This window comes from Mangifera indica, chromosome 12, assembly GCF_011075055.1.
Source record: "Mangifera indica cultivar Alphonso chromosome 12, CATAS_Mindica_2.1, whole genome shotgun sequence".
Taxonomy (NCBI): domain Eukaryota; kingdom Viridiplantae; phylum Streptophyta; class Magnoliopsida; order Sapindales; family Anacardiaceae; genus Mangifera; species Mangifera indica.
The window spans coordinates 5,300,535-5,326,533 of record NC_058148.1 but is presented as its reverse complement, the minus strand read 5'-3'; the positions used below and the strand labels follow the sequence as shown (position 1 = coordinate 5,326,533).

General features: G+C 31.5%; 2 protein-coding genes across 2 annotated transcripts; one reads left to right on the top strand and one right to left on the bottom strand.

The window, feature by feature from the left end:
* The first annotated feature begins 285 nt into the window (after positions 1–285).
* Positions 286–4,172, top strand: LOC123193440 (uncharacterized RNA-binding protein C1827.05c-like). The gene is made up of 9 exons (XM_044606437.1): positions 286–397; positions 586–688; positions 1,176–1,290; positions 1,383–1,438; positions 1,643–1,690; positions 1,776–1,873; positions 2,777–2,846; positions 2,955–3,065; positions 3,781–4,172. The coding sequence occupies exons 2-9, from the start codon at positions 590–592 to the stop codon at positions 3,829–3,831; spliced, it is 648 nt and encodes a 215-aa protein (XP_044462372.1). The 5' UTR covers positions 286–397; positions 586–589; the 3' UTR covers positions 3,832–4,172.
* A 204-nt stretch (positions 4,173–4,376) lies between these two features.
* Positions 4,377–5,033, bottom strand: LOC123193441. The gene has a single exon (XM_044606438.1). The coding sequence runs from the start codon at positions 4,998–5,000 to the stop codon at positions 4,557–4,559; it is 444 nt and encodes a 147-aa protein (XP_044462373.1). The 5' UTR covers positions 5,001–5,033; the 3' UTR covers positions 4,377–4,556.
* Positions 5,034–25,999: the final 20,966 nt, after the last annotated feature.

Sequence of the window (25,999 nt, the reverse complement as noted above, 5' to 3'; positions counted from 1 at the left end):
TTCCAATGTGAGATCCAAGTCCCATCCTATACCTTACATTTGGGATCCTAACAAAAAAGTTCTCTTGCATTTTCAAAGACTCAGTTACGAGAAATTGTGTTGCCAGAATATAGGACCCTTTGCTTCCCTTCAAATATTTTCTTATATCATAAAATAATATAAAATTGACATGAGGACATTCTTAACCATGCAAACAAGTAAGAATTTGAAAAGTAAAAATCAAATAAAGCAGAAAAGCCCATCTCTGTTAATAGCCTTTTTAAAACACCAAATTTAAGAATAAAAGCCCAATCAGCTCAAGCCCAACGCAAAAAATCGCAAAAGGTTTATATACAAAACCCTAGCCTCGAAATCCGGCACGCGACTCTGAGTGCCTCCACTCTGTTTTTCTCTTCAGGTGAGCAAGACGAAGAAATAATTTTTTTTTTTTATAATTGGGTTTAGTGTCTTGTTGCTTCGATGTCTACAATTTACTATGTTTACGGTTTATAAGAATTAAGTTTTTGTTGGTAGAGTTGAGTATTGAACTGTTTTAATTAGCCTCGTTTTGTGAGAGTTACATGTTTCTGGGTTTGTTTTTGTTAGTGAAATGGGGGCCAAAGAAAAGAAAGCCTTGAAGAGGAACTCAAAGAAAGCTTCTTTACAGTTATCAATCCAGAGTGACTCGAAAGAAGCTGCTGATTTCTTGGTATGCTAATTTTCATTGTTTTATAAATGTTGTTGTTTCAGTTAAGCTTAAATAGGAGGATGTGTTGGTTTTTTTTTTTTTTGGATAAGAAAATGTGCTTTCGACAAGGATTTTTTTGGGTATAAAGAGTACAGGTTACTACGAGTTTTGGCTCTGTTATAAGTTATTCCAAAGGGTTTTCTAGATGAAAGTGATTTTTGGGATAATTTAAGTGCTTCTCACTTGGTTATGATTTTCGAAATGTGCTCTGGTATTTGTATATACTTGAATGTCTGCATCTTGCTATACATTCGGTAAGTGGGTTTTTTTTACATAGAATAATATTGTATGCTTTGGAGAAAACTGCTTTTACTAAACTATTTTTTACAACACTCCTGTAGCACACAAAGCACTTTTGGTACCGCATGGTTCAATTCTAGTTGATTTACCTTATGTATGTGACTTTAGTGTTTCATTTTTTCACTACGCTTTTGTGTATTTATTAAAGCCACTTGAGGGAGGGCCTGGGCTTAAGCTTCCTGAGGAAAAACTACCAGTAAATAAAGCCACAGTTTTGTACATTGGTCGGATTCCACATGGGTTCTATGAAAAGGAAATGCAAGGTATGTATGTTTTAAGCTTTGATGGAAAAGAGAGTCAGAGATGCAGGAGTGATGGGCTCATTGATTATTGCTATTTGACTTGTTTGTCACAGCTTTCTTTGGCCAATTTGGCGTAATCAAGAGGTTAAGAATTGCAAGGAATAAAAAGGTTAGTGCATTAGGGTGTTATTTAAGTAGTGCATAAGCCTTATCTCTCTTGTGCTCTCCTTTCCATTGTCTTTTTTTAAAATCAAATTCTGTTTCAGATTATAGGAATTTTTAACAAATTGGTAATCATGTTTTCTTTGTAGTTTTGTTATGTTTGTCTTCTTTAGTTGGCATCAACTCACTCTGCTTACTTAATGTTTTTCAGACCGGCAAGTCAAAGCATTTTGGCTTTCTTGAATTTAAGGATCCTGAGGTTATATTCGTGACACTGGGATTTGATGTTTGTAGTAATTAGGATATTTTGTTCCTCTGTTCTTAAATATATTTTCTGAGTGCAGGTAGCAGAAGTTGTGGCTGATACTATGCATGGTTATCTCTTGTTTGAGCACCTTTTGCAAGTGCATCTTATTCCTCCAGAGCATGTTCATCCCAAATTGTAAGCGTTTAATTATCTCGTGAGTTTTTGAGGTTTCTTAATATGTGATTGAAGGATATCGGGTCTCAAAAAATAAAGAAAGCATACTGTTGTCTTATACTAGAAATTGAGTGGGAGTACAACAGATAATATAGAGGCAGAAGTGAATTACTTGTTTTTAATCTTTTATCCATTTTAATTTGTTTGGATTTCTTTTCGGGTGTTGGGATGGGTTTGATAGGAGTATGGTATTGGTTGGTGGTATGTATCATCTACAAGTGATTGAAACAATCTTAGTCCATCATGATGTGCTTATACCTTTTTGCCAGAATGATGCATACAACTAGAATTAATAAATTTCACCATCAAATCTTTATGACCACGTGATTCTTCCTTAAAAATGTCTGACCCCTTGGAGGAGAGCATTCCATGAGGGAAACTTCTTTCAAATATTCCTATGTTTCCATTCATTTGCCTCTCCCAATGACTGAATGAGTTTGCTTGTGGAAGGTGTTAGCCCTTGGTGCCCACCTTTGATAGTTAAGATATCCACATCTTATGCTTGGGTATTTCAATTTACCTAAGTGTATGTATGTTGAACTCCAAGAATTCTACCTACTTACTACTTTCAGTTGCTCCTTGGTTATGGAAAACATTCGCTTTAATTCAATTTGTTTATCTCGTATCATACTTGACCCTGGTACAAGTGTCCATCGAAATTAGGTGAGAGTAGGTATGAAGATGTTAAGATAACCAAATTGCCTTGTATGCCATCAGGTAGATGTGTGTTTCATTGTTAAAATTCCTCACGTGTTACTTATATTATGAAAATGTACATGGAGAAGCATATGCCACTCTTCTTGTACATTCTACAAATGGGCTGCTGATGGTATATGCCTCTTTGCTTTCCCATTTGACATATAGGTGGAAAGGTTTTAATTATCGATACAAGCCAGTGGATAGGGTTCAATTGCAACGGATGCAACAAAACAAGGTAATCCATTGTAGATAATTGAAATTTTTTCTAGCAAATTGTCATATGAACAAGTGGAAGTAAGAAAAATAATCCTCTTTAAAAACACTTTTTACAATTATTGTTCAGGAAAGAACTTTGGAAGAGCACAGCAAGTTGGTACAGAAAATTTTAAAGCGTGACCAGAAGCGGCGCAAGAGGATAAAAGATGCTGGTATCGAGTATGAGTGCCCAGAAATTGTAAGTAGCAAATTTCTTTCATTTTTATTTTCTGTGGCAGATTGCATTTATTAGGGCAGTGACTGAAAAAAAAAAAAAAAGAGAGAACACAAAATCACTCTTTGGAAAATATCAAATAAGAGTCTTGATGCTTATTTGCAGTAAGATTCTATTTAGATTAGATGTCTTCTAAATTTTAATGGTCTAGTTTTGGAGAATATCAAATAAGAGTCTTGATGCTTATTTGCAGTAAGATAGTATTAAGATTAGATGTCTTTTAAATTTTAATGGTGTAGTTGACCTAACAAAGAAGGAACTTGTGGGCCAAACAAAAGCTTTAAATGAGGACAAACTAGGTTGTTCACTGCTCAAATAGAAGGTAAATGGACTCATGTTGGTTGATTGACTTCAATGTGTGATATTCAGGTGGGTCATGTGTATTGCATAGTGCTTCTTCTTAATAAGAAAAATGTAAATTGCATAGCGGTAATAGGACAGGGATGTGCGGCTTGCAGATATGTTCTTCTACGATAATTTATTATATAATAATATGCAGTCACATAGTTAACATCTAATTTTTTTTTTTTGCAATTATTTGTTTCATTTGAGTGAGCTTTCATTGAGGTTATTCTTATTCCTTGGAATAAAGAATATTTTAATCTAATGTTGCAATTGCGGCATTACTGTGAAGAATTTGAGAATTTATTCTTTAATGATTCTTTATGTTGTTCTACAGGTGGGTAGTGCCCAGCCAACTCCAAAGAAGATAAAGTTTGATGAAGAATAGGTGCTACCTTATGGCACAATATCGGCACCAGATTCCTCCAGGTTGATTTGTCATATGATAAAAAGTAATAAAATGAAGTTCTCTGGAGATTGAACAATTAACAACCAAGGCCGGCGGCAGACGGAGACTATAGTTTATAACCTTCCAGTTTTCTGGCTTTGGACAAACTATAGATTTTTTCCTACTGTAGCATTTAGGATTGTGTAAATTAAGTTTCGTGATTACAAATTTAACTTCTTGGATTGTATAAATTATACTTTGACTACAAATTTAACATTGTTAATGTCTGGTTCACTTGGATTATGCTTTTGAAATACAATCATTTCCATTTCTTTCCACAAGAACATTGTAGCTGGAAAACTCAATCTTCTCAGTTTAATTAGCAGACTTTGGCACCTAGCAATAGCATGCCTACAAAACAAAATCACATTTTGATTCCTTCTCATTTCTTCCAATAAATAGAACAAGCTGTCAAAGATATCCCAAATGCTCTGTTAATCTCTTATTTCAGTTGTGACAAAGGTAGGGGTTTTCAAATATGAGAGTAATGATTAAGACTTAGGCAGCACTGCACTACATATCATTCGTGTAATAAGGCCCTCAAAAGTACATTCTTCCATACATATTTACAATCTTGATATCTTGGAAGCCACGAATTTAATTTTACTTGAACTTGAATAATACAATGAAGATAATAGAAACATACATTGCAGGAATTGTTTAAATCAGAGAAGAGTAATGAGAATGACGATGAGAAGAGCTGCAATGAAAGAATATTTCAAAGCTGCAACAAGAATAGCTGACGATATTACCAATAATTGCCACAACACTTGTACACTTGCCCATGTCAACACTCCCGTCAATCCGACGGCGAATATGTTATCCGGGTCCGGGTCAAAAATCTCTCCCCACTTTAAATTAAACAGGCTCCGTCGATCTTCCTTCGAATCATCGCCATTAATAGACCCATTTGGCTGCTGTTGATCGCCCTGCTTTTTGTCTTTCTCGCTGGTTTTTAAGTTGTTTTTCTTGGGATTTTGCGCAGAAAGGATGAATCTTGAAGGGACTTTCTGGGTTTTGAGTTTGAGAAGCGGATTATAATTGTTATGGTGAAGAATTGGGACAAGTTTTGGAAATAGTGAACTGGTAAGAGATGTAAACCCTAACATTTTTTTTTTCGGTAAATTTTGGAAATGAACAGACACAAACCAAAAGAACAACTTCATGGGCCGAGCTTAAGTGCGCTAATTGTGTCCATCGGCCCATTATGAAAATTTTGTTGGTCAACCATAAAATTGATCTATACAGACACTAGCTTGTAGGTTGAAGAACTATTTCTCACCTAAGTTTTAATTCAATTTTAAAAGCATATTCACATCTCTTTAAAAATCCAAATATCTATTTATACATTAATTGCCATTAGAATTTTCCGTTAAGGATAAAGGTAAAATAGTCATTTTATCAATAATATTAAAAAAATATATAATTTAATCTTATTTTCCCTCTTAAATTTTAAAAATTGGCATTTCAACCTTTATCTCTAACTTTGAAAAGTAACTTTCCCCTCTTTGGTCTCTATCGACGGTGGCCACCACCGTCTTAATTTTTAGCTTGATCATCCCCTTCCACGACAGAGGATGTTGATGAAGACAAAGAACTTCCCCTTTGTCGACGAAGATGAGATGAGACGAAGTAGGCTTGTCTTTTCATTGAGGAAGAGATGGAAACGATTTGTCCCCTTCTCTTTGTTGACGGAGACAGAAGATTCATTGTCTCCTGTCTTGTCTCGTCTCCATCGACGTCCTTTACTAAGGAAGGGGACTGCCAAGCTAAAGGTGAAGACAGAGGTGGCCACTGTTGATGGAGATCGGAGAAGGGAGAAAACCTTAGAGATTTGGGGGGAAGGGGAGTTATTTTTCAAAGTTGAGGTTGAGGGTGAAATAAAGTTTTCAACATTTGGGGGGGATAAAAAAAATTATATATATTTTATTATTATTGGTAAAATAATAATTTTATTTTTAGCTTTAATAGGAATTAGTTCATTGGTAGGTGTTTGAGTCTTTGAAAACGCATGGGTGTGCTTGAGATTGAGCTAAAACTTAGATGAAAAATAATCCTTTAGCCCAAACTCATACGCTGGGAATTGAATTTCTATGACCATCTCAATTGTGGTTTAATTATTACATTAATCTTTCTATAATGTTATCTTAAAGAGTAATGTTTGAATATAATTTTAAGTATATAATTGAATAGACAAATAATATATCATATAATTATATGTTACTTTATTTTTAATTTAAAATTATTAAATTACATAATAATTTTAATTATGTATTTAAAATTGTGTACACATAATTTTATTGTATCTCAAAAGGTAGCACAAATTCTAAAAATCCTGAATTATTGTATGCTAGGGGTGGGATGGAATAATCTAAGCTAGGAGAGAAACACATACATGATGCATACACTCAAGGTTATTTGTATATTACAATATAATACGATACATATAGAAAATGATATATATTATAAAATGTATTGAATTAATAATACGATACGTATCCTGTGATACGATACATATTACTAATATAGATCAATATACTTTTAAGAGAAAATAATGATGTAGTAAGAGTGTGTATAAAAAATCTTAAAATTTCAAAGGGTATTTGTAATATTTTCTAAAATGATGATATATCATTAATATTTTATTTTTTAAAAGTTGTATCATACAATATGATACAATATTTTATATATGATATAAAAAATTAAATTTTTGATATACAATATAATGCGTGATTTGATTGCCTATATACACTTTACGAGAAATGTAAAAAAGTTTACTTTTTGAAATTTAATTAATTAAGAGATATTGGATTTGGTCCACCCATGATGGGTTGATCCAATCTATTCGGGTTAAAAAGCAAAATTAACCCTCTTATATATGAGAATTATCCTTTTACCCTTGACATTTATTGAAGTTAACTGTCACTCTCACTTTTAATATAAATAAGCGTAACTTCTATTTGAGAGATAACCTTTTATGCAAAAATTACAAAACTCTTTTCTCCAATACTCTGTCATCTGGAAGAAATTTTACAGAAAATAAGAAAGTGAATCAAGCAAAATGTGTAATGGATTCTGACACGATCGCATTGCATCACTAATCATCACCAAAGTTTCAAATTTCTAAATCGGGTATATTTTTCTATGATCCTAGATTTATGTTATTTCCACTTACATTGGTATCAGAGCATGGTTTTATCTGTGCAATTGTGATGTTGGTGATATAAACATGATTTAGAAGCATGTTTAGAAATTAATTTGCGTGAACAATATTTTTATATATAATGTGTACGGACGTATTTTGATTATTCATGAATTCGTTGGAATTTTGTGAAATTGATGCCTAGAATCATGTTAGGATGAATTCTGGATATGAGATGCATGTTTAGTTAGAAAAAATTGCACCAAATTCGCATGAAATTGGACGAATTTCAGTGGCTTATTTTTCACCCAAAACAATGATGCTTATGTATCTAATTCGTTGAAATTTGGTGACTTTTTCATCGAAACTTTTATGGATATGAATCTGTGTGCCACGGGCTTCAAAAGTCCTATGAAATTGTTGTCATTGGGCGACCGAAAGATGACCAATTTTGTCATAAAAAACTTAAGGTTCATGCTACAATCACGGGTTGCAATTGATTAATCAATGGGTTGGTCAAAACCTATCGGTCAATGGGTCAATTGGGTCTACCCAACCTAGGTCCTAATGCATAGTAGACCAGTCAAACATTTGATTGGTCAATGGTCAACAGTCAAATGGTAGACCAGTCAACGGTCGACGTTTGATCAGTGCATGTGAATTATAACTAGCTTGTGAAGGCGCGTTCCGACATGTGGCGACGCATGAGTTATGTTCCCGGCATGTGAGCAATGTTCTCCGGTGCGTGCTAGTGCATAAACTAGTTTTGCGATGAGTGAGAGCACGTGCATGCCTCTATTTATGTCTGACAGCTTGTATTAACTCAAATTCTATTTTGTGTAATCTATTGATGCATGAATTGAACACTTATAGGTGTTATTTTGATCATGGTTTTGAATTAGACATTGCTAAACATATGAACATGTGTTATTTATATTGTTAGGCATGTGTAATTTATTATTGTCCATTTGTTGGTCACTCACATTTGGACTAAAGACTACTATCTAAACTATAAGATGAATCCGAAACATAACTTCTTCACTTACATTGGGACCATGACTGGGAGAATATTAGAATTGAGAAATGAGGGCATATACTAACTCATAATGAAAGGATATATGGACTATTGATGTTGTTGTCTGATCATTGGACCAATATAATCACCAATATTATCTGAGACGACAAGAAGGTATTGAACTTCTGGGATTGTTTGTATGAGTTACAAAAGGCAGAAGAGTGGAACATTGTTATGAATATAAAAAAATCAACATCTCTTTCTATTTTCCCAAATCAGCAGAGTGCGAAGCATGTTGGCTATCGCAAACAAAGCAGAAACTTTATATTGGATAAAGTTACTCCAAAGATTGTTAAAAAAAAACAAAAGAGTTTTATTGTCCCCGAGATTGGTATTGAGTTGAAGAATGATTGATTGTTAAAATGTCATATTTTAACAATTATAAACCACGGATCAATGAGAGTTTAGATTTTAGTTCAAGTCAAGATGGTCATAGTTATTGAAATGTTAGAATTTCATGCTTATATTTAATTTCATGCTTATTTGTTTAATTTGTTAATATGTTATTGTGTTGAACTTTTTTGAATTATGGATATATTGAACTCTATGTTGATATAATATATATGATTATTTATGGGAATTTTGAGACTGGTAAAATTTAATTAGTCTTGTCTAGAATATATGTTGACGCGATTAGATTAATTGTTAAAATGTAGAACATTTGTATCATAAACGATGATTGGGAATATAGTAAACTTTCGACTCTATGCATTATGTGAAATATTTTAATTTCTAATGCACAATTGCGACAATAAAATGTGTATATATCTTATTATTGGTGCTGTGTTGATATATCTCTGTAGTTATATATAGAAATTGTTTTGAAAAACACTATTTTCAATTTGAATAAGGGAGAAAAACTGATTGGGGACAATTATAAAATATAGAGAATGATAATGCACTATATCTTAGGTGAATAGGATGCCTTGGAGGCTATTAATTAGGTCATGGAAGAGCCCTAGTTGGCTGAGGGGCAGAATCCTAACAATGCGCAACATAAATGTGATATGGATTCTTATAATGCCTGAAAAAAGAAAGATTTGATTGCAAGAGGTATTCTTATCAGCTCAATGAATGATGATATTGCTTATTAGAATGAGCAATTTAAAACTGCAAATGCTATGTTGGTGGCATTGAAAGAAAAGTTTGGAGGAATGACCATCTCCAAACTAAGGCAATTGACCATCAAGTTCGATACATATAAGAAAGTTATCGATAAACCAATGAAGCAACATCTAAGGGAAATGTCAAACCATGATAACTGAGCTGAAGAAAGATGGACATGAACTGACTGATGAACAATAAGTGCAGGCTATTATACGATCTCTACTTGAGAGTTGGAAGCACTTGAAAGTGAAATGACTCATAATGACAATATTAGGACTTTTGATGATATTGCTCGTTATCTTGAACTGGAAGTTGAGTGCCTAGAAGCAGCTGGACCAAATGTTTATGCATATGTTGCTAAGTTTAGTTCGAGGAAGTTTTTTGGTTATAAAAGAAAATGACAAAAATCCAGAAAAGGAAAAGATATCGTCCAAGGACCTGTGAATAAGAATAAATGGTTCAAACGCAAAAGAGACAAACGCTCTGGGAAAAGAGATAAGTCAAGATTGATTTGTTATAATTGTGGGAATAAAGGTCACTTCGCCCATGAATGTACGGAGCTGAAAAAGATATTACGTTATTTTATTTCAAATTATGAGATTTATATTTCTAGTATCATTTTTTTAAATGAATCTCATCCTATGTGGACTGTGGACTGTGGACTCAAGAGCCATGAAACATAGTGGATATATGTAGGTAATAATACCAAAGTTGAAGTAAAAAGAATGGGCAAATGCAAATTGGTTTTGCACAGTGGTCAAACCTTGTATCTACATTAGGGCTAGATTTGAGCCGAGCCGAGCTCTAGCTCACTTGAGCTAAAGCTCAACTCGATTTACATATAGCTAAGCTCGAGTTCAAGTTCATGAAAGCCAAACTCAAACTTGGTTTGAATTCAATTTGAGTTGTTTTTTGTTATTAAAACAATGTCGTTTTAATACATATTGGTCAAAACAACGTCGTTTTGTATTAAAATTTTTAATTGAAAAATTTGGCAAGTAGCTTGAGCTCCTATAGGGCTGGCTCGTTCAAGCTAAGCTCGAATGGGCTCGGTTCAAGTCCAGCCTTAACCTATATAATATTTTATATGCTCCAGAAATTTGACAAAATTCGGTCCCTGTAATGGTTCTATTGAAACTAGGATATTGCTAAACTTTTTTGGAAACTTGATTAAACATTATTATGATAATGTGTTTTATAGATCTGGATTTCTATTAAAAGGTTTTATGGTGTTGGACACCTTATGTTGTGATAATGATAATTCTGTTAGTTTTTCGTTATTTGCAACTCCTAATAGCCTGGATATGAATAGAAATAAATGGCATGCTAGACTAAGACATATTGACCAAGAAAGAATGAACAAACTGGCCCGTGAAGGTTTATTAGGACTTGTCACAAAATTAGATATACCTATTTGTGAGCATTGTCTAGCAGGAAAAACTACTAAAAAACTTTTTGGTAAAACTATTAGAGCTGAAATTTCTTTACAACTTGTACACTCAGATATTTGTGGCCCTATGAATGTCAGAGCTAGAAAAAGGACCATTATATTTCATTACTTTTATAGATGATTATTCACGTTTTGGGTATGTCTATTTGATCTCCTATAAGTTAGAAGTAATGGATTGTTTTAGACATTATATAAATGAGGTTGAAAATCAGTTAAACAAAAGAATAAAAGCCTTGAGAATTGATTGAGGTCATGAATATTTATTTATCGAATTTAAGGAATTATGTAGTGGAAAAAGAATTATGAGGAATTAACGATTCCCAAAACTTCGCAACAAAATGGTATAAGGGAGATAGGGAACCGAACTTTGTTAGAAATGGCTAAGTTTATGATGGTGCAAGCGAATATTCTAATTTCGTATTGGGGAGATGTTTTATTGACTGTGACTTATATGCTTAACTGTATACCCATTAAGTTAGTAACTTTCACTCTTTATGAGTTATAAACAAGTAGGAAACTTGAATTAAATATGATGCGCCTTTGGGAATCTGTTGCATATATTTATGACACATTCCATATAGGGACCAAGCGGCAAGAAATGTATCTTTACAAGATATTTTAAACACTCCAAAGGGTACGTGTTCATAGGAGAAGACTCTGATAGAAAAATGACTGAAATAGAATCTACAGATACAACATTCATAGAAAATGAATTTCCTAAAAATGGTGATATTGATAAAAGGCTTCATCTATATGAGATGAAAAAGGAATGTGGAGAAGGTTAATCTCAATGACAATTAGTTGTGTCAGAAAAGATGATTTCTTTACCTGTTCCAAATAGCGAGAGCAATGAGATTATGCTCTAACCTATTTTTGATAGTGGGAGCAAAAATCCTCAATTATGTACGAGAAAATGTTTTCGAATCCTTAAGAGACGTTTTGAAATTGAAAATAAAGTTTTCATAACTGCTCCTCCTAAAGACGATGAGCCTAAAAATATCAAAGAAACTCTATCATCCCTCAATAAAGAAAAGTGGTGAGAGGCATTAGAGGAAGAAATAAAATCCATAGAAATTAACCGAGTTTGGAGTCTAGTAGACTTACCGCCGAGTTGAAAACCCATTGGGAATAAATGGATTCTCAAAATTAAACGAAAGATGGATGACTCAATAGATAGATACAATGCTTGCTTAGTAGCAAAAGACTATATCCAATAAGAAGACATAAATTATGAAGAAACATTTTCACCTGTTGTGAGGTTTACTTTAATCCGTATCATTCTAGCTATAATAGCACACTTATATCTAGAATTGCATCAGATGGATGTTAAAACGACTTTTCTTAATGGAGAGCTTGATAAAACAATTTACATGGATCAGCCTGTAGGTTTTGTGGTGAAACGCCAAGAACACAATGTATGCAAGCTTCAAAAATCAATATATGGCCTAAAATAGTCATTAAGACAATGGTATTTAAAATTTCATAAGGCAGTATTGTCTTATAATTTTAAAATGTTAGAACAAGACCACTGTGTCTATGTGAAAAAGTATGATGACAAATTTGTAATTCTATCTCTTTATGTGGATGATGTACTGATAACTAAAAGTGATTTGGAATATGTGATGATCATTAAAAATTGGTTATCTGTAAATTTCGACATAAAGGATATGGGTGAAGTAGATTATATTTTAGACATAAAAATCAAAAGGGATCGTTCTAAGAGACTTTTGTCTCTGTCACAAAAGCGTTATATCCAAAAGATTCTAGAATAATTCAACATGGCAAACTGTAAACCTGTAAATAATCCTGTGTCAAACGACGATTTGTTGAGCCAAGGTTTGTGTTTAAAGACTCAAAACAAAAGAAATGAAATGTCCCTAGTACCTTATTCAAGTGCGGTTGGAAGTCTCATGTATGCAATAATGTGTACTTGCCCTGATATATGCTTTGTTGTTAGGTTGGTTAGTTGATATCAGTTGATTCCAAGAAAAAAACACTAGAAAGCTATCAAAAGGATATTGAGATATCTAAAAAGCACTGTGGATTATCGTTTATGCTATCTGGGAAATGATTTGCGTATCGCTGGCTATTCATATGCTGAGTGCGGTGGTGATTTAGACCAACGTAAATCAACCTCTGGTTATGCTTTCTTACTCCAAAATGACATCATATCTTAGAGCAGTAAGAAATAAATATGCATAACCTTATCCACAACCATAATGGAAGCAGAATTTGTAACATGTTCTACTACTGTACAAGAAAATGTTTAGTTGAAAAGATTTTTTAAAAATTTGGGTATACTGGATGTAGTAGTTGGTCTTATAGTTGTGAATTGTGATAATTAAGTTGTGATAACTTTCACAAAGGATCCCAAATTTCATAATAAAATCAAACATATTGACATCAGATATAACTTTGTCAAAGACATCATTTTAAAGAAGGAACTGATGGTATAATATATTTCTACGTGTAATATGGTTGCTGATCCTTTAACCAAACTTATTTCAAGAGATGTCTATCTTACACATGTTAAGTCTCTTGGCTTGTATAGAATATGATAGATGACTTGTTGAGTATATATTGTACTTGTAACATAACGTTAGAACATCAAAAAATTTGAATTTATTTTATTTATGTATTTAAATTTTTGGTGTTTATGTATATACACATTGTTTTTGAAAACTCAACAAGATGATAATGTCACACAAGTTTGATTGGCTTTTCTCATACGAGCTATCGCCTTTGACACTGAGAAAAGCATGTAAAGATGAGACATGTTTCTTGAGGTTGATACCGCTAAGAGAGCGTATTTAAAGATGAGAGTTGCTTAAGAAACGAATTATTGAGTATGTCGCCTTGATAATTAATCAAGATGAGGTCATGTTTTTTGATGAATTACAAAATGACCGGTTTGGATTCCTTACATCAAAATAACTTGTGAATGCTAGATGTGAGTTTTTAATATATAGTGATACCTGCAAGATTGGAGAGATGATTAAAAACTTAGGTTAGGCGTTGAGTGCAACAACTGAACTAAGATCTGTACAATGTTGGTAATGACATTTTGAAAAGATACACATTATAGCACATGATTTATACCATGTGTGCATAAATAAAATGATCATTTAAAGTAGTGGAATGATGAATCTTTACTCCTTTACTGTGTGAGACTTTATGAGGATTACCTCATGTTGGTACCCTTTGACTCTTTGTTGTTATTTGATATTTATTCTTAGTGCTGCTATCTTAGCTTGGAACTTATGGCATGTATGATTTTGTCTATGAAACATGACTAGAAAAATAACTAAGTTTAAATTGAAAATTTTGAGTAGAAAAGGAAGACTTATATATTACGTGTGTCCATTGGCTGGTTGATCATGTTACTCATATAGGAGATTAGACTTGATCATAGATATATAGAAATATAACATAATAATAAATGAAGGATTAAAGGGAGCTAGTGTTATTGAGTAAGTCTAAGGTACTTCGAGACTAACACTTTATTATGGGTTGATTCAAACCACTAGGGTTAAAAGGCAAAGTTAACCCTCTTATATATAAGAATTACCTTTTTACCTTTGACAATTATTAAAGTTAACTGTCACTCTTCCTTTTAATATAAATAAGTGTAACTTATATTTGGGAGATAACCTTTTAGTCAAAAATTATAGAACACTTTTTCTCTAATACTCTGTCATCTGGAAGAAATTTTACAAAAAACAAGAAAGTGAATCAAGCAAAGTGTGTCATGGGTTCCGTCAAGAGTGCATTACATCACTAATTATCACCAAAGTTTCAAATTTCTAAATCGGGTATGTTTTTTTATGATTCTGGATTTATGTTATTTCCGCTTACAAGAGATTATGTTACCTCTTCTCTAAAGGCCTCCAATAGAAGAAAAGTTGTCCAAAAAATTTCTTCCTTGTCCTTCGTTAAACTTGGTTGGAGCACTCTCCTCGTAGAAGAAAATCAAAGAAAGTCTTAACTGAGCAGGCTAGGAAAAATCGAACATGACATCTCCCATGCAAAGGAACCCAAGCTTTTTGTTGAAGACCAATTAACGCCTTTTTCAAGACAACTTGATTCCATTGCAACAAATTAACTCACACTAAAAGCTAGAGAATTGCAATTGCAGCTAACACAGTGTCCTAACTTTTGACACTATTGGTGCCCTAACCTATACCATCACTTAAGTTAGTAAATACGAAAATGAGAAAAAAACAATACAAAAATTATACAGATATAATACGATAAATAATAAAAATATGTTTTATAAAAAAAATATTAGATAATTAAGATACGAGAAAATACGAAACGTGTATATACGAGTTTAATATGACACATAATTAATAATACGTTTTTAAAAATATGATAATATCAACAATAACTTAGACACTTTTCACATATCTCTTAATTAAAATCTTTATAACAATTCAAATGTAATATATTTATTTAACTATTAAATATAATATAATATAATATATAATTTAAATTTAAATTAGTCTTAGTACTCCCAATAAAGAACACAAGATATATATATATATCCAAGATTTAATGGCAATCTCAACTCTCAAGCACAGATAGTATAGACAATATTTGAATTACAAATACATAAAATAGACATGATTCACTCTACAAACATATAATCAAACAAGAGTTTCAAACACAAAACACAACTAAGATTAAAATTATAGCACTATCAAGATTCAAATTGTAGTTCATAACACGAAATATATATAAACAAACAATAAAAACTCAAAAAGCAACATCATCCATCCAAGAAAGATCATCATAACTTATCAAGTCATCAGTGGTTGGTGAAAAATTAGAATCTTCATCTATATGAATTTCTTCATTGTCTAGAAACTCCCCCAAATTATCAAGATCTATTGGTTCCAAATCGTGAGCCATCATGGAAGTGAACTGATCGATTATCATTGTGTTCATACTCACATATGCTAGTGTGTCTAAAATTTCATGTGACAACCTATTCATTTTTTCATTTGAGCAGCTTCAAGGGCACCTCAATTTCTCGCACATGATGAAATGCTAAGATGTTGACTCAAAATTTGAACAACATATTTATTTAGCGAAAGAAGATTATCCCAATTATAATCCCACCATACTACTGCAAATGACATAAATTTTTTTTTTTTTAAATTCAAAGGGAGAAGCAGTGTACAAAAAAATTTGAATTTTTCAAACTTACAAGGATGACTTCTTATTAACATCATTTTTGCCATTGAAGTAAATTACCGCTATACAATTGAACCTCTCTCATAAATGAAAACTTTTCCTCTACTAAAAGCATATTTTCATAAATGTAACTGATGTCATCTTTCATCTCCCTATCATCTCTTAAATTTTCTGGAAAAAAGTAAGATAGATTAAGAGAGGTAGCTACAACATGTATCTGATAAATGATGTTATTGACTCGATGATTCTGAAATGATTCCAAAATGCATTCATACTTATTAGCCTCATTATTACATCGTTCCTTAATTGAAACTTTTGCTCTCATCATTGCTTCGTATGAATAACTAGCAGTAGATCCATCACTATCAACCAACTAGAGAACTCGAATTAATCACTCAAGAATACTTGTAACATCCCTTTCTCTAACCCAAAAATCTCTTTAAACAATTTCAGTGACCCATTTACCTGATTCAATCTTGCAATAATCACAACCCTTTATTCAAATGAAGCAACAAAGAGGCAAAGTTCATGTAAATTGATATTACCAAAATTAGAGCAAACAATTTATCACAACAATGCCTAATATTGTAATTCAGGAAACCAATAAAATAGACTTACATAAAGATGCAAAAATATTTTCTAAATCTTAATATACATCAAATCAATGTAAAACTTTAAATATGTGTAAACATTCTTCTTGAATTTTACTACCTTTAAATTTGCCCTAATTCTATTCCAAATAAATTAGAACTTACAATTATCACAAATTAATTAAATGTAAACATACTTGCCTCCATTGGTGATTTGATATAAAATTTTGGCTTAATTGTTGGTATGATTGTTGAAGAACATTGACTTGGTTTTTCTCACTTTCTTTGATAGTCCTTTCGCATAAAATTGATGGTGAAAAAAAATAATGCATTTAGGTAGAGAGAAGACCAACCTTACATAGTTATTAGGAAAACATTAATTACACCCTCATCAAACTGTATTATATTGAATACATCCTTCTAGATTGATTAATAACACTTTATTCCATAATTGACTGTTAAACTTTATATTAATTACACATGAATCACCTTAATGAAAATATTCTTACATTCTTCCACTTGGCCCATGGTGTCATTAAACAATTTATGATTTAATAATAAAACGTAACTTACAAAATAAGACTAAAGTTTTTTTTTTTTTAAATTAGTAACATTAATCATCATTAAGCGAAAACTCATTAGGATCATAGTGTTCATATATCATTAAATCTACATAGTTCTTTCTATATATCATTATATAAGTTCTATACTTAACACGATATGTAATGAAGGAAATCATGATGGTCTGACGATAATGTCTTTATTAAAGACATATCCTGTTAATGTTATCATAAAATATTCATTCAATTATGTATATACATAGTAATATAACTAATAATAAGATAAAACACATATAAATCAGAAACAATACATATAAAAACTCACAATGTAAACCACATAAGAACACAATACATCATCAATCATTACTAATAATGCCCATTGTCATGTTCATTAAATGTCTTAGGTGGCAATCCTTTAGTTAATGGATCTGCAATTACAAGGTTAGTGTTATTATGTTCAATTGACACTATTTGTTTCTAAAGTTCTTCCTTAGCACCTTTGGAATACTTGTCGTTTTAAGAGAAAAAACTACTGTGACATTATCACAATAAATTTTCAGCTGTTCGGTAATACTGTCAATAGTCCCACACCCTGAAATAAAATTCTACAACCATAATCCTTGAATTGTGGCCTCAAAGCATACCACGAACTCAGCCTCTATAGTGGAAACAACAATAACATACTATTTTACACTTTTCCACAAAATCGCTCCACCCATTAATAAAAGTATCCAAAAGTGGAATTTCTAGTATCAACATATCAAAAAAAAATTGAATATGAATAACCTATGACCTCGAGATCATCGGATCTCTTGTAAGTGAGCATAAAATCTTTTCATTCCTTGTAAGTATTTCAATACTTTCTTATAGCTTTCTAATGGTCCATCCTTGGATTACTTTAATAGTTGTCCAACATCCTTACAATAAAACTGATATCTAGTCTGGTATGATCTTGAGTATACTTTAAGCTCCCTATAATGAATGCATAAAGAATTTGTTTCATTTGAGTGTGTTCCAATTCATTTTTGGGCCTTGCATAAGACTAACTTTATCTCATTTTTGAATTAGAGCAACACTAATAGAGGATTTATCCATTTTAATTCTCTTTAAAATTTTGTTAATATATTCTTTCTGAGACAGTTCTAACAATCCTTATGATCTATCATGAAATATTTCCTTTTTGTATCATATAGGATGTCTTACCTATATATTTCATTTCAAAATTCTTAGAGAGAAATCTTTTGGTTTCATACATTATACCAAGATCATTGTTGGCTAACAAAATATTGTCAACATACAGAATAAGAAATATAATTTACTCTCACTGACTTTTTGATAAATATACCAATCAACAACGTTCTTTATAAAACCGAATAAGGTAATGATATTATTAAACTTGAGATACCATTGTTTGGAAGCTTGATTAAGTTTGTATATTGACTTCTTAAGTTTACACACCATGTGTTTTTTTTTTCTTCAACTATGAAACCTTTAGATTGTTTCGTATATACCTCTTTTTCTATGTTCTCATATAGAAAAATGGTTTTTACATCTGTCTAGTGTAACTCTAAGTCATAATGAGTCACCATTGCCATGATAATTCTAAATGAATCTTTTTAGAAACCAGAGAAAATATTTCTTTGTAGTTGATGTTGTCTTTTTGAGTACACCCTTTGGCAACAAGTCTAGCCTTGTATTTTTCAATATTACCTTTCGGGTCTTGTTTGGTTTTGAAGACCCATTTACATCCAACATTTTACAACCTTCAAGTAATACTATAAGGTTTAAGACTTCATTAAATGACATTGAATTTAATTATTCTTTCATGGCTTTTAACCATTTTTTCAAAATTGGTGTTTTTTATGGATTGTGAAAATGAAATTGGATCTTCGTCAATTCCTAAATCATAATAAGATTCTTATAGATAAATCACATATTCATTCGATATGGCTAATCCCTTTACTCTTTAAGATCTTCTCAATGCTACATCTTGTGGTTCAAAAATTAGAGACTCATTGACAATAACTTCATTAGGGAGTGATGATTGTTTGTTTATTTGATGTTCTTGTGTGTTACTTGAACATGCTATAACTAAAGGGACAACAATATGGTAGAAGTTGTAGTTTAAGGATATTGAACTTTAACTTCTTGAATTTTTACTTTACATGGGTACTAGTCTCACTATTTTCAATGAATCTAACATTATCAGTTTATACTATTCTTACACTATAGTTAGGATAGTAAAACCTATAGCTTTTTAATTTTTTTGGATAACCAATGAAGAAAACACTGCTTGTTCTTGAATCTAGTTTCTTTTTATATGGATTATAAATCTTTATTTCTGTTGGGCAACCTCAAACATGCAAGTACTTTAAATTAGGTGTCCTTCTAGTCCATAGTTCAAAAGGAGTCTTTGAAACAACTTTACTAGAAACCTTGTTTAATAAATATACAATAGTCTTTAATATGTATATCCACAATGATAAGGGTAAAGACGAATTACTTATCATACTCATAACCATATCTATCAGGGTACAATTATGTTTTTTTGTAACACCAGTTTGTTGCGACATACTAAACATTTTGTATTGAGCACATATGCTATGTTCTTCAAGGAACTTAGCAAATGGACCAGCGTTTTGTCCAGATTCATCATATCTTTTGTAATACTTACCACTTTTGTCAGATCTAATGATTTTCACTTTCTTATCAAGTTGTCTCCCAACCTCATTTATAAATATTGTCAAGACATCTATTGATTGAGATTTTTCATGTAGCAAATAGAATAGCCATAACGTGAAAAATCATCTATAAAAGTGATAAAGTATTTTTCTTTTCTGAAAGATATAACATCAAAAGGTCCATATATGTTAGTGTGAATTATTTCAGTAAGCTCTGTGCTTCTTATGGTTGCTTTCTTAATTATGTGATTGGTGTGTTTACCTTTAATATAGTCTACACAAATACCAAGATCAACAAAATCCAAATAAAAAAAGATTTCTTTCTTTACTAATCTTTGCATTCTTTCTTTTGATATATGATGTAGACGTTTATGTCATAAATAAGTAGAGCTTTCATTCATAAAAGCACATTTTGTACTAATACAATGATATAAGGTCAATAATGTCTCAGTAAACAAATTATCAAATTTTAATTTATATAATCCATCACAAAACACACCAAAACCAGTAAGACAGTTATGTTTAAATAAATTAAAACATCCATTCCCAAATTTAAATTAGTATTCTTCCGAATCAAATTTAGATAAGGACACTAATGTTCTTGATAACTTAGGTACATAAAGAGTTTGAAACAAATCTAAATGAAGTCCAATATTTAAAATTAAATAGTACGTCCTAATAACTTTAACTTAAGTTTTGACTTTATTCCCTATGAATACAAACTTTCATTATCATTTATGGTTTAGGTTGTAAGAAATCTTACAATGTATTTGAAATGTGAGTGGTACAACCAGAGTCAATCCACCAAGTATTATAAGGAACTTCGATAAATTTGATTTGAAACATACTAAAGCACTTGGTGTACCTTTCTTTTTGAACCATGCCTTACATTTCAGATAATCCTTTTGAAAGTGTCAAAGTTTTTTACAAAAATGACACTTATCATTCTTTCATTTCTACTTATGGATTAGGGCAGATGATTCATTTATCTAAAATGATGTTTTGCCCTTTCCAAACTTTTTTCGTGGATTCCTTTTAGGTCATGATAATGAGCTTACAAGATTGATTGAATAGATTTTTTGTTTCTTAAGTCTTGCCTCTGTTCGAACGGATATGGTTTTTAATTATGTCACATTCCATTTATCTTTAATTGTGTTATAATTAATTTAGAATGGGCCATACTCAAAAGGTAAAGAATTAATAATAAATTGAACAAGGAAAATTTTATCCACAGTCATCCTCATGGCCCTTAACTTTGCTACTATATTAGTTGTTTCAGTCACATGCTTGTGCATAGTACAAGAACCATCAAACTTCATGTTGGTAAGTGTATTCATTAATGTTGCACAATGAGACTTGTTAACTGATTCAGATTGAGAAGCCTCTTCTAATAACTTTATGTATTCCTTAGCATTATCAATGTTAGCAATGGTTAACTTAATATTGCTAGCCATTGTCATCCACATGAATTTAGACTTAATCTACTTGATTTTTCCTAAGCTTTATCAGTGAGTTCAGCGGGCCTACAATAAAGAAGAGATTGGTCTAAGTGTAACAATCCTAAATTAAACTCAACCCGTTCCTTCCATTCATTAAAGTTTAGTGTAACACCTGTCTCTGAACATATACCTCTACCTGAAATATATACCCAAAGAGATGTGTTAACTCAAAACTTCCCAACACAGGCAACAAAGTAATAAATGCATGACATTGAATTTCAAATCCAAATATTAAAATCCACATTGCCAAAATGTATAAGTCAAATCATAAATAATAAAATTCATATCAAGTGTTTGAAAACCAAATTATAAAAGAAACAAAGTGCATGAATGAATACAAATAAAATTATAGAAATGTAATTAACATAAATGCCCCATGCCTTATGCAATGTCTCAAGCTAGCTTGCTGCTTCTGCACCACTTCTCTACTCAACAAATCAACCTACAAAATACAAGGGAACGTAGTGAGTGAAACATACTCAATAAATAGGTAAACATATAGCATAATAATATGTATCATTTCCTAAGTGTCCCATATCTTTTTATATTGTGGTAATTTGAATATTTTCTTAACATCCCAGATACCCATCTGAGTAACTCGACACCCTCTGCTTATGTTCACTATTAGTGCCATTCTTGATGACTCATATCCAACGATGTAAAATGACATCCCTGATGTTTGGTAAAAACACGTGAGATCCTTCATGTCACTCATACAATGTACTTATACACATGTTGGTCGGGCTCAGAGTTGAGGTCATATAGACTAAACCTATCGCTTTCACCACCATAACACATAACATGGTGAGACAATCATGTTACACACAACTCATTGATACGTTACACTATACACAACTTGGTGACAAATCACATTCCACATAGCCCGATGATATCTATACTGCACTAAGCTTGGTGGAACACATATGACACACAACTTGGTAGTAAGAATCTCATGATACATCATTGGTTTTTTGACTCGAAATTGCTTCAATTGGAGTTTGTGTCGTCGTCCATATAGTTAGACACATTTATAATGGTTTCCACTATCAATAACCTTTGTTAGAGCCTTATCTTTTATTCTTTCTCATATTTATCCCTCTTAAAGGTAAAAGAGTCATTACTATTTCTATTCATAAACATTGCTAACCTTCTAAACCCTTTCTTCAATTTTTCCAATTATACACAGGGGAATACTCATCAAACACAGGGGTGTGCTCTCTCTTGGTACATGACTATGCATGTTTTATACACAGGTACGCAAATTAAAGTAAGATACAAGATCGTATGTCCTATACCACATAAACGTGTATCCATCCCCAATTTTACACACCGTGACATCAACTTGCATTGGGAAGATTCTCCCCCAAAAGTACATGGACGTATGTTGGGTGACACATGGGCATGTAACGTGTTTTTCTGAAAATACTACTTCACTTAAAACATGACTTTTGATCACCTAAACCAAATTTCAGCATTTGAAACATTTCTAAACCATCAATTGACTACTCTAACACACCTCTAAATCTAAATTAGCATCCTTCAATCATGGATCATACACAAATTTATTCAATAGTTAGTTATCATTTCTTTATTACTAACTATGAATCCCTTGTTCCATTAAGTACCAATCTATACTTCCCTTCAAGCATTACCACAACAAGAACATATAATTAATCATTATAGAACATGTTTTCCTAATGCCATGTATGTATACATAAATCAAGGTATCTAAGGTTTCAATCCAACATTATGATCAACATAACAAAATGATTAACACACCATTAAAATCATCAATTTTCTGAAAGAACTCACATGTTATTCATCGTAATCAAATTATTGAACTAAAATTCCTAATTATCAAATCATTATATAGACATGAAGTCAACAAATCATGATCTAACAATAATCACTGTACCTATTTTTCCTGCAACAGTGCACAAAGTCTTCACATGGCAAGACTTTTTTCCCATGAACCTCCAATGGATTCTCTTGGCTCAAATCCTCTCTTGGCTCTCATAACTCTCTCATTTTTTTGGAAAAATATGGTAAGAATATGAGCCAAAACGCGTTTGGATTCATTTTATTTTCACTGTAATTAGTGATACACAAGCATGTATGTTCATACACGATTGTTACGCAATAATGACAGTTTTTGAAATCGTCGTAAAATTGCTCTTTATCCAAAATTCAAATGCACTGACTATGTACGGACATGTATTCTATCATACACGGGCATGCATGTGTCCTAGACTTAGCCAAATTTCATGTATCACATGAAAAAAGACCATTATGCCCTTGCCATAACATACATGGGCATGTGCTTACCTATAGGCGGTATATCATAGTTTCTACACACACTTAATCAAACAAGCATAAATGGACACAAGCAAAGTCAAAAAACTAAAATACCCTTGGCTATACCTGTGGGTGTTACATTTAACTTGTTGAATTTCACAATAGATGAAGCCTGAAAATGTAATGAAATAGGAACTGATGCTACAAAATAAAATAATAAACATAAAGCTCACACACAATAATGCTTTGAGTAATTACATAAATCTATATTATAGATTCAAATTATTTTATAATATTAAATATTAAATGTCTATTGTTGTTCTCCTTTGGGAGTTACAATAATAAACAGTTTTAACCATAATTAATATTTTATTTGAAAAAAAGAACTTAAATTGGTTATGTCATATACTCAATTAGATATGTTTGTTACTTTTAGGTATACTAAACTTACCTAACCAAACATATTCATTAACTACAATTATATTCGTGATCTTAGAATTAATTAGTCAACCTTTGGGTGACTTTTAAATATTCTATAATCAATGAACTTCGATCACTCATGTATAAACATTCTATGTGTTCATGTTATTTTGCAATATCAAATAATCACAAGTAATTGAATAGATTTTCATTAATTATTGATATCTATTAAAACCTTTTATTTCGGTTACTTTGGCAACTAACAAAATATACTTAATATGGACATCATTTGTTCATGTCATTTCAATATGTCTATTTTAGATAATTTTACATTCATCTAAATCAAACCAATTAATCAAATATACTAAATAGAAGTAGCACATGAACTAAAATGCTAATTTATTTATAAAAAAAAGGGCTAAAAGGCTTATTTCCACCTAAGGTTTAGTGTATTTCCAAACTTCTACTTGTGAAGTTTCAAAATTCCAAACACCTACCATTATGTTAAAAAATTCAGTTAGGGTTAAAAGTAAAACTTTATTTACCAAAATATTTTAAAAAACTAAAATTTTATCATATTTCTCCCCTTAGTTTAAAAATCTAATGATTTTCCTCCACCCAAAGTTAGGAAAGTGACCATTTCCCCCTTAGGGTTTTCTTCTTCTTTCTAGCAACCATCAACTTACTAATAGCCTTCCTAGATCCCTTCTTCCCCCTTGGTCGGTCTTTTGTCTTTCCTTCTCTTTTTATCTTTGTTAGAGATAGACAAAATCATCTTTGTCTTATATAAAGATGAATGGTCTTTATCTCCGACAAATACGATTTTGTCTTCGTCTCTAATGAAGACAAAAGGAGAAGTAAGGGCAAAAGACTAGTTAAGAGAGAAAAAGATATTTAGGAAGGCCACTAGAAGGTGATGGTTATCAGAGAGAAGGAGAAAAAAAACCTTAGGGGGAAAATAATCACCTTTCGAACTTAGGTAAAGAAAAATTGTTAGATTTTTAAACTGACTTTCAGTCTTTCACCTTTCCCTCTCATTTTGTCTTTGTGAAAGACAAATAAAATCATCTTTGTCTCAAATGAAAATGAATGGTCTTTGTCTCAGAGAAAGACGATTTTGTCTTTATCTTTGAAGAAGATGAAAGGAGAAGTAAGGGCGAGAGATCGGTTGAGGGAGAAGAAGAGATCTAGGAAGGCCATTAGTAAGTTGATGGTTGTCAGAGAAAAGGAAAAAAAAACCTTAAGAGGAAAATAGTCACCTTTTAAACTTTGGGTATAGGAAAATTGTTAGATTTTTAAACTAGGAGGGTGGGGGGGAATATGAAACAATTTTAGTTTTTAAAATTTTTTTGGTTAAATGATAGTTTTTTCTTAATCTTAGTTGAGAATTTAACAAAAGGGTGAGTGTTTGTGTTCTTAAAACATTGCGATAGAAGTTTGAAAATACAATAACCTTAGGTGGGAATAAGTCTTTGAGCCTAAAAAAGTTCATCAACGAACACATGGTTAAGTAATATTAGAAACCCAATATCAACGGGTTATCCAAACATCAACAACTAGAACTTTAATTGCCTTATAGATGCTTTAATTTTCCTGTTAGTTATTCACATTAGTTTTATAGTAATATTCTTCAATTATCATGCAAATACTTTAATTATAGTGTATAATCAAAATATCATGTTCTTATTATTAACAATCCTCTCATGTTCCTATAAAGAAAAAGTTGAGAAATGCAAAAGAACTAAGGAATCAATATTCATTGACTCCATTATATAACAGACTCATGTATACGAACAAATTGCCAAATGACCACACCACCAAATCCAACATCAATTAATTCACATAAATAATAACTGAAAGTTCTATAACCAGGGCTCTGATACCACATGTAAATTGATATTTACCAAAATTAGGACAAATAATTTATCACAGTAATGTCTAATACTATAATTCAAGAAACTCATAATATAAACTCACATAAAGATGCAAAAATATTCTCTAAGTCTTAATATGCATCAAAATAGTGTGAAACTTTAAATATGTGTAAACATTTTTCTTGAATTTTACTAACCCTAAATTTGCCCTAATTCTAT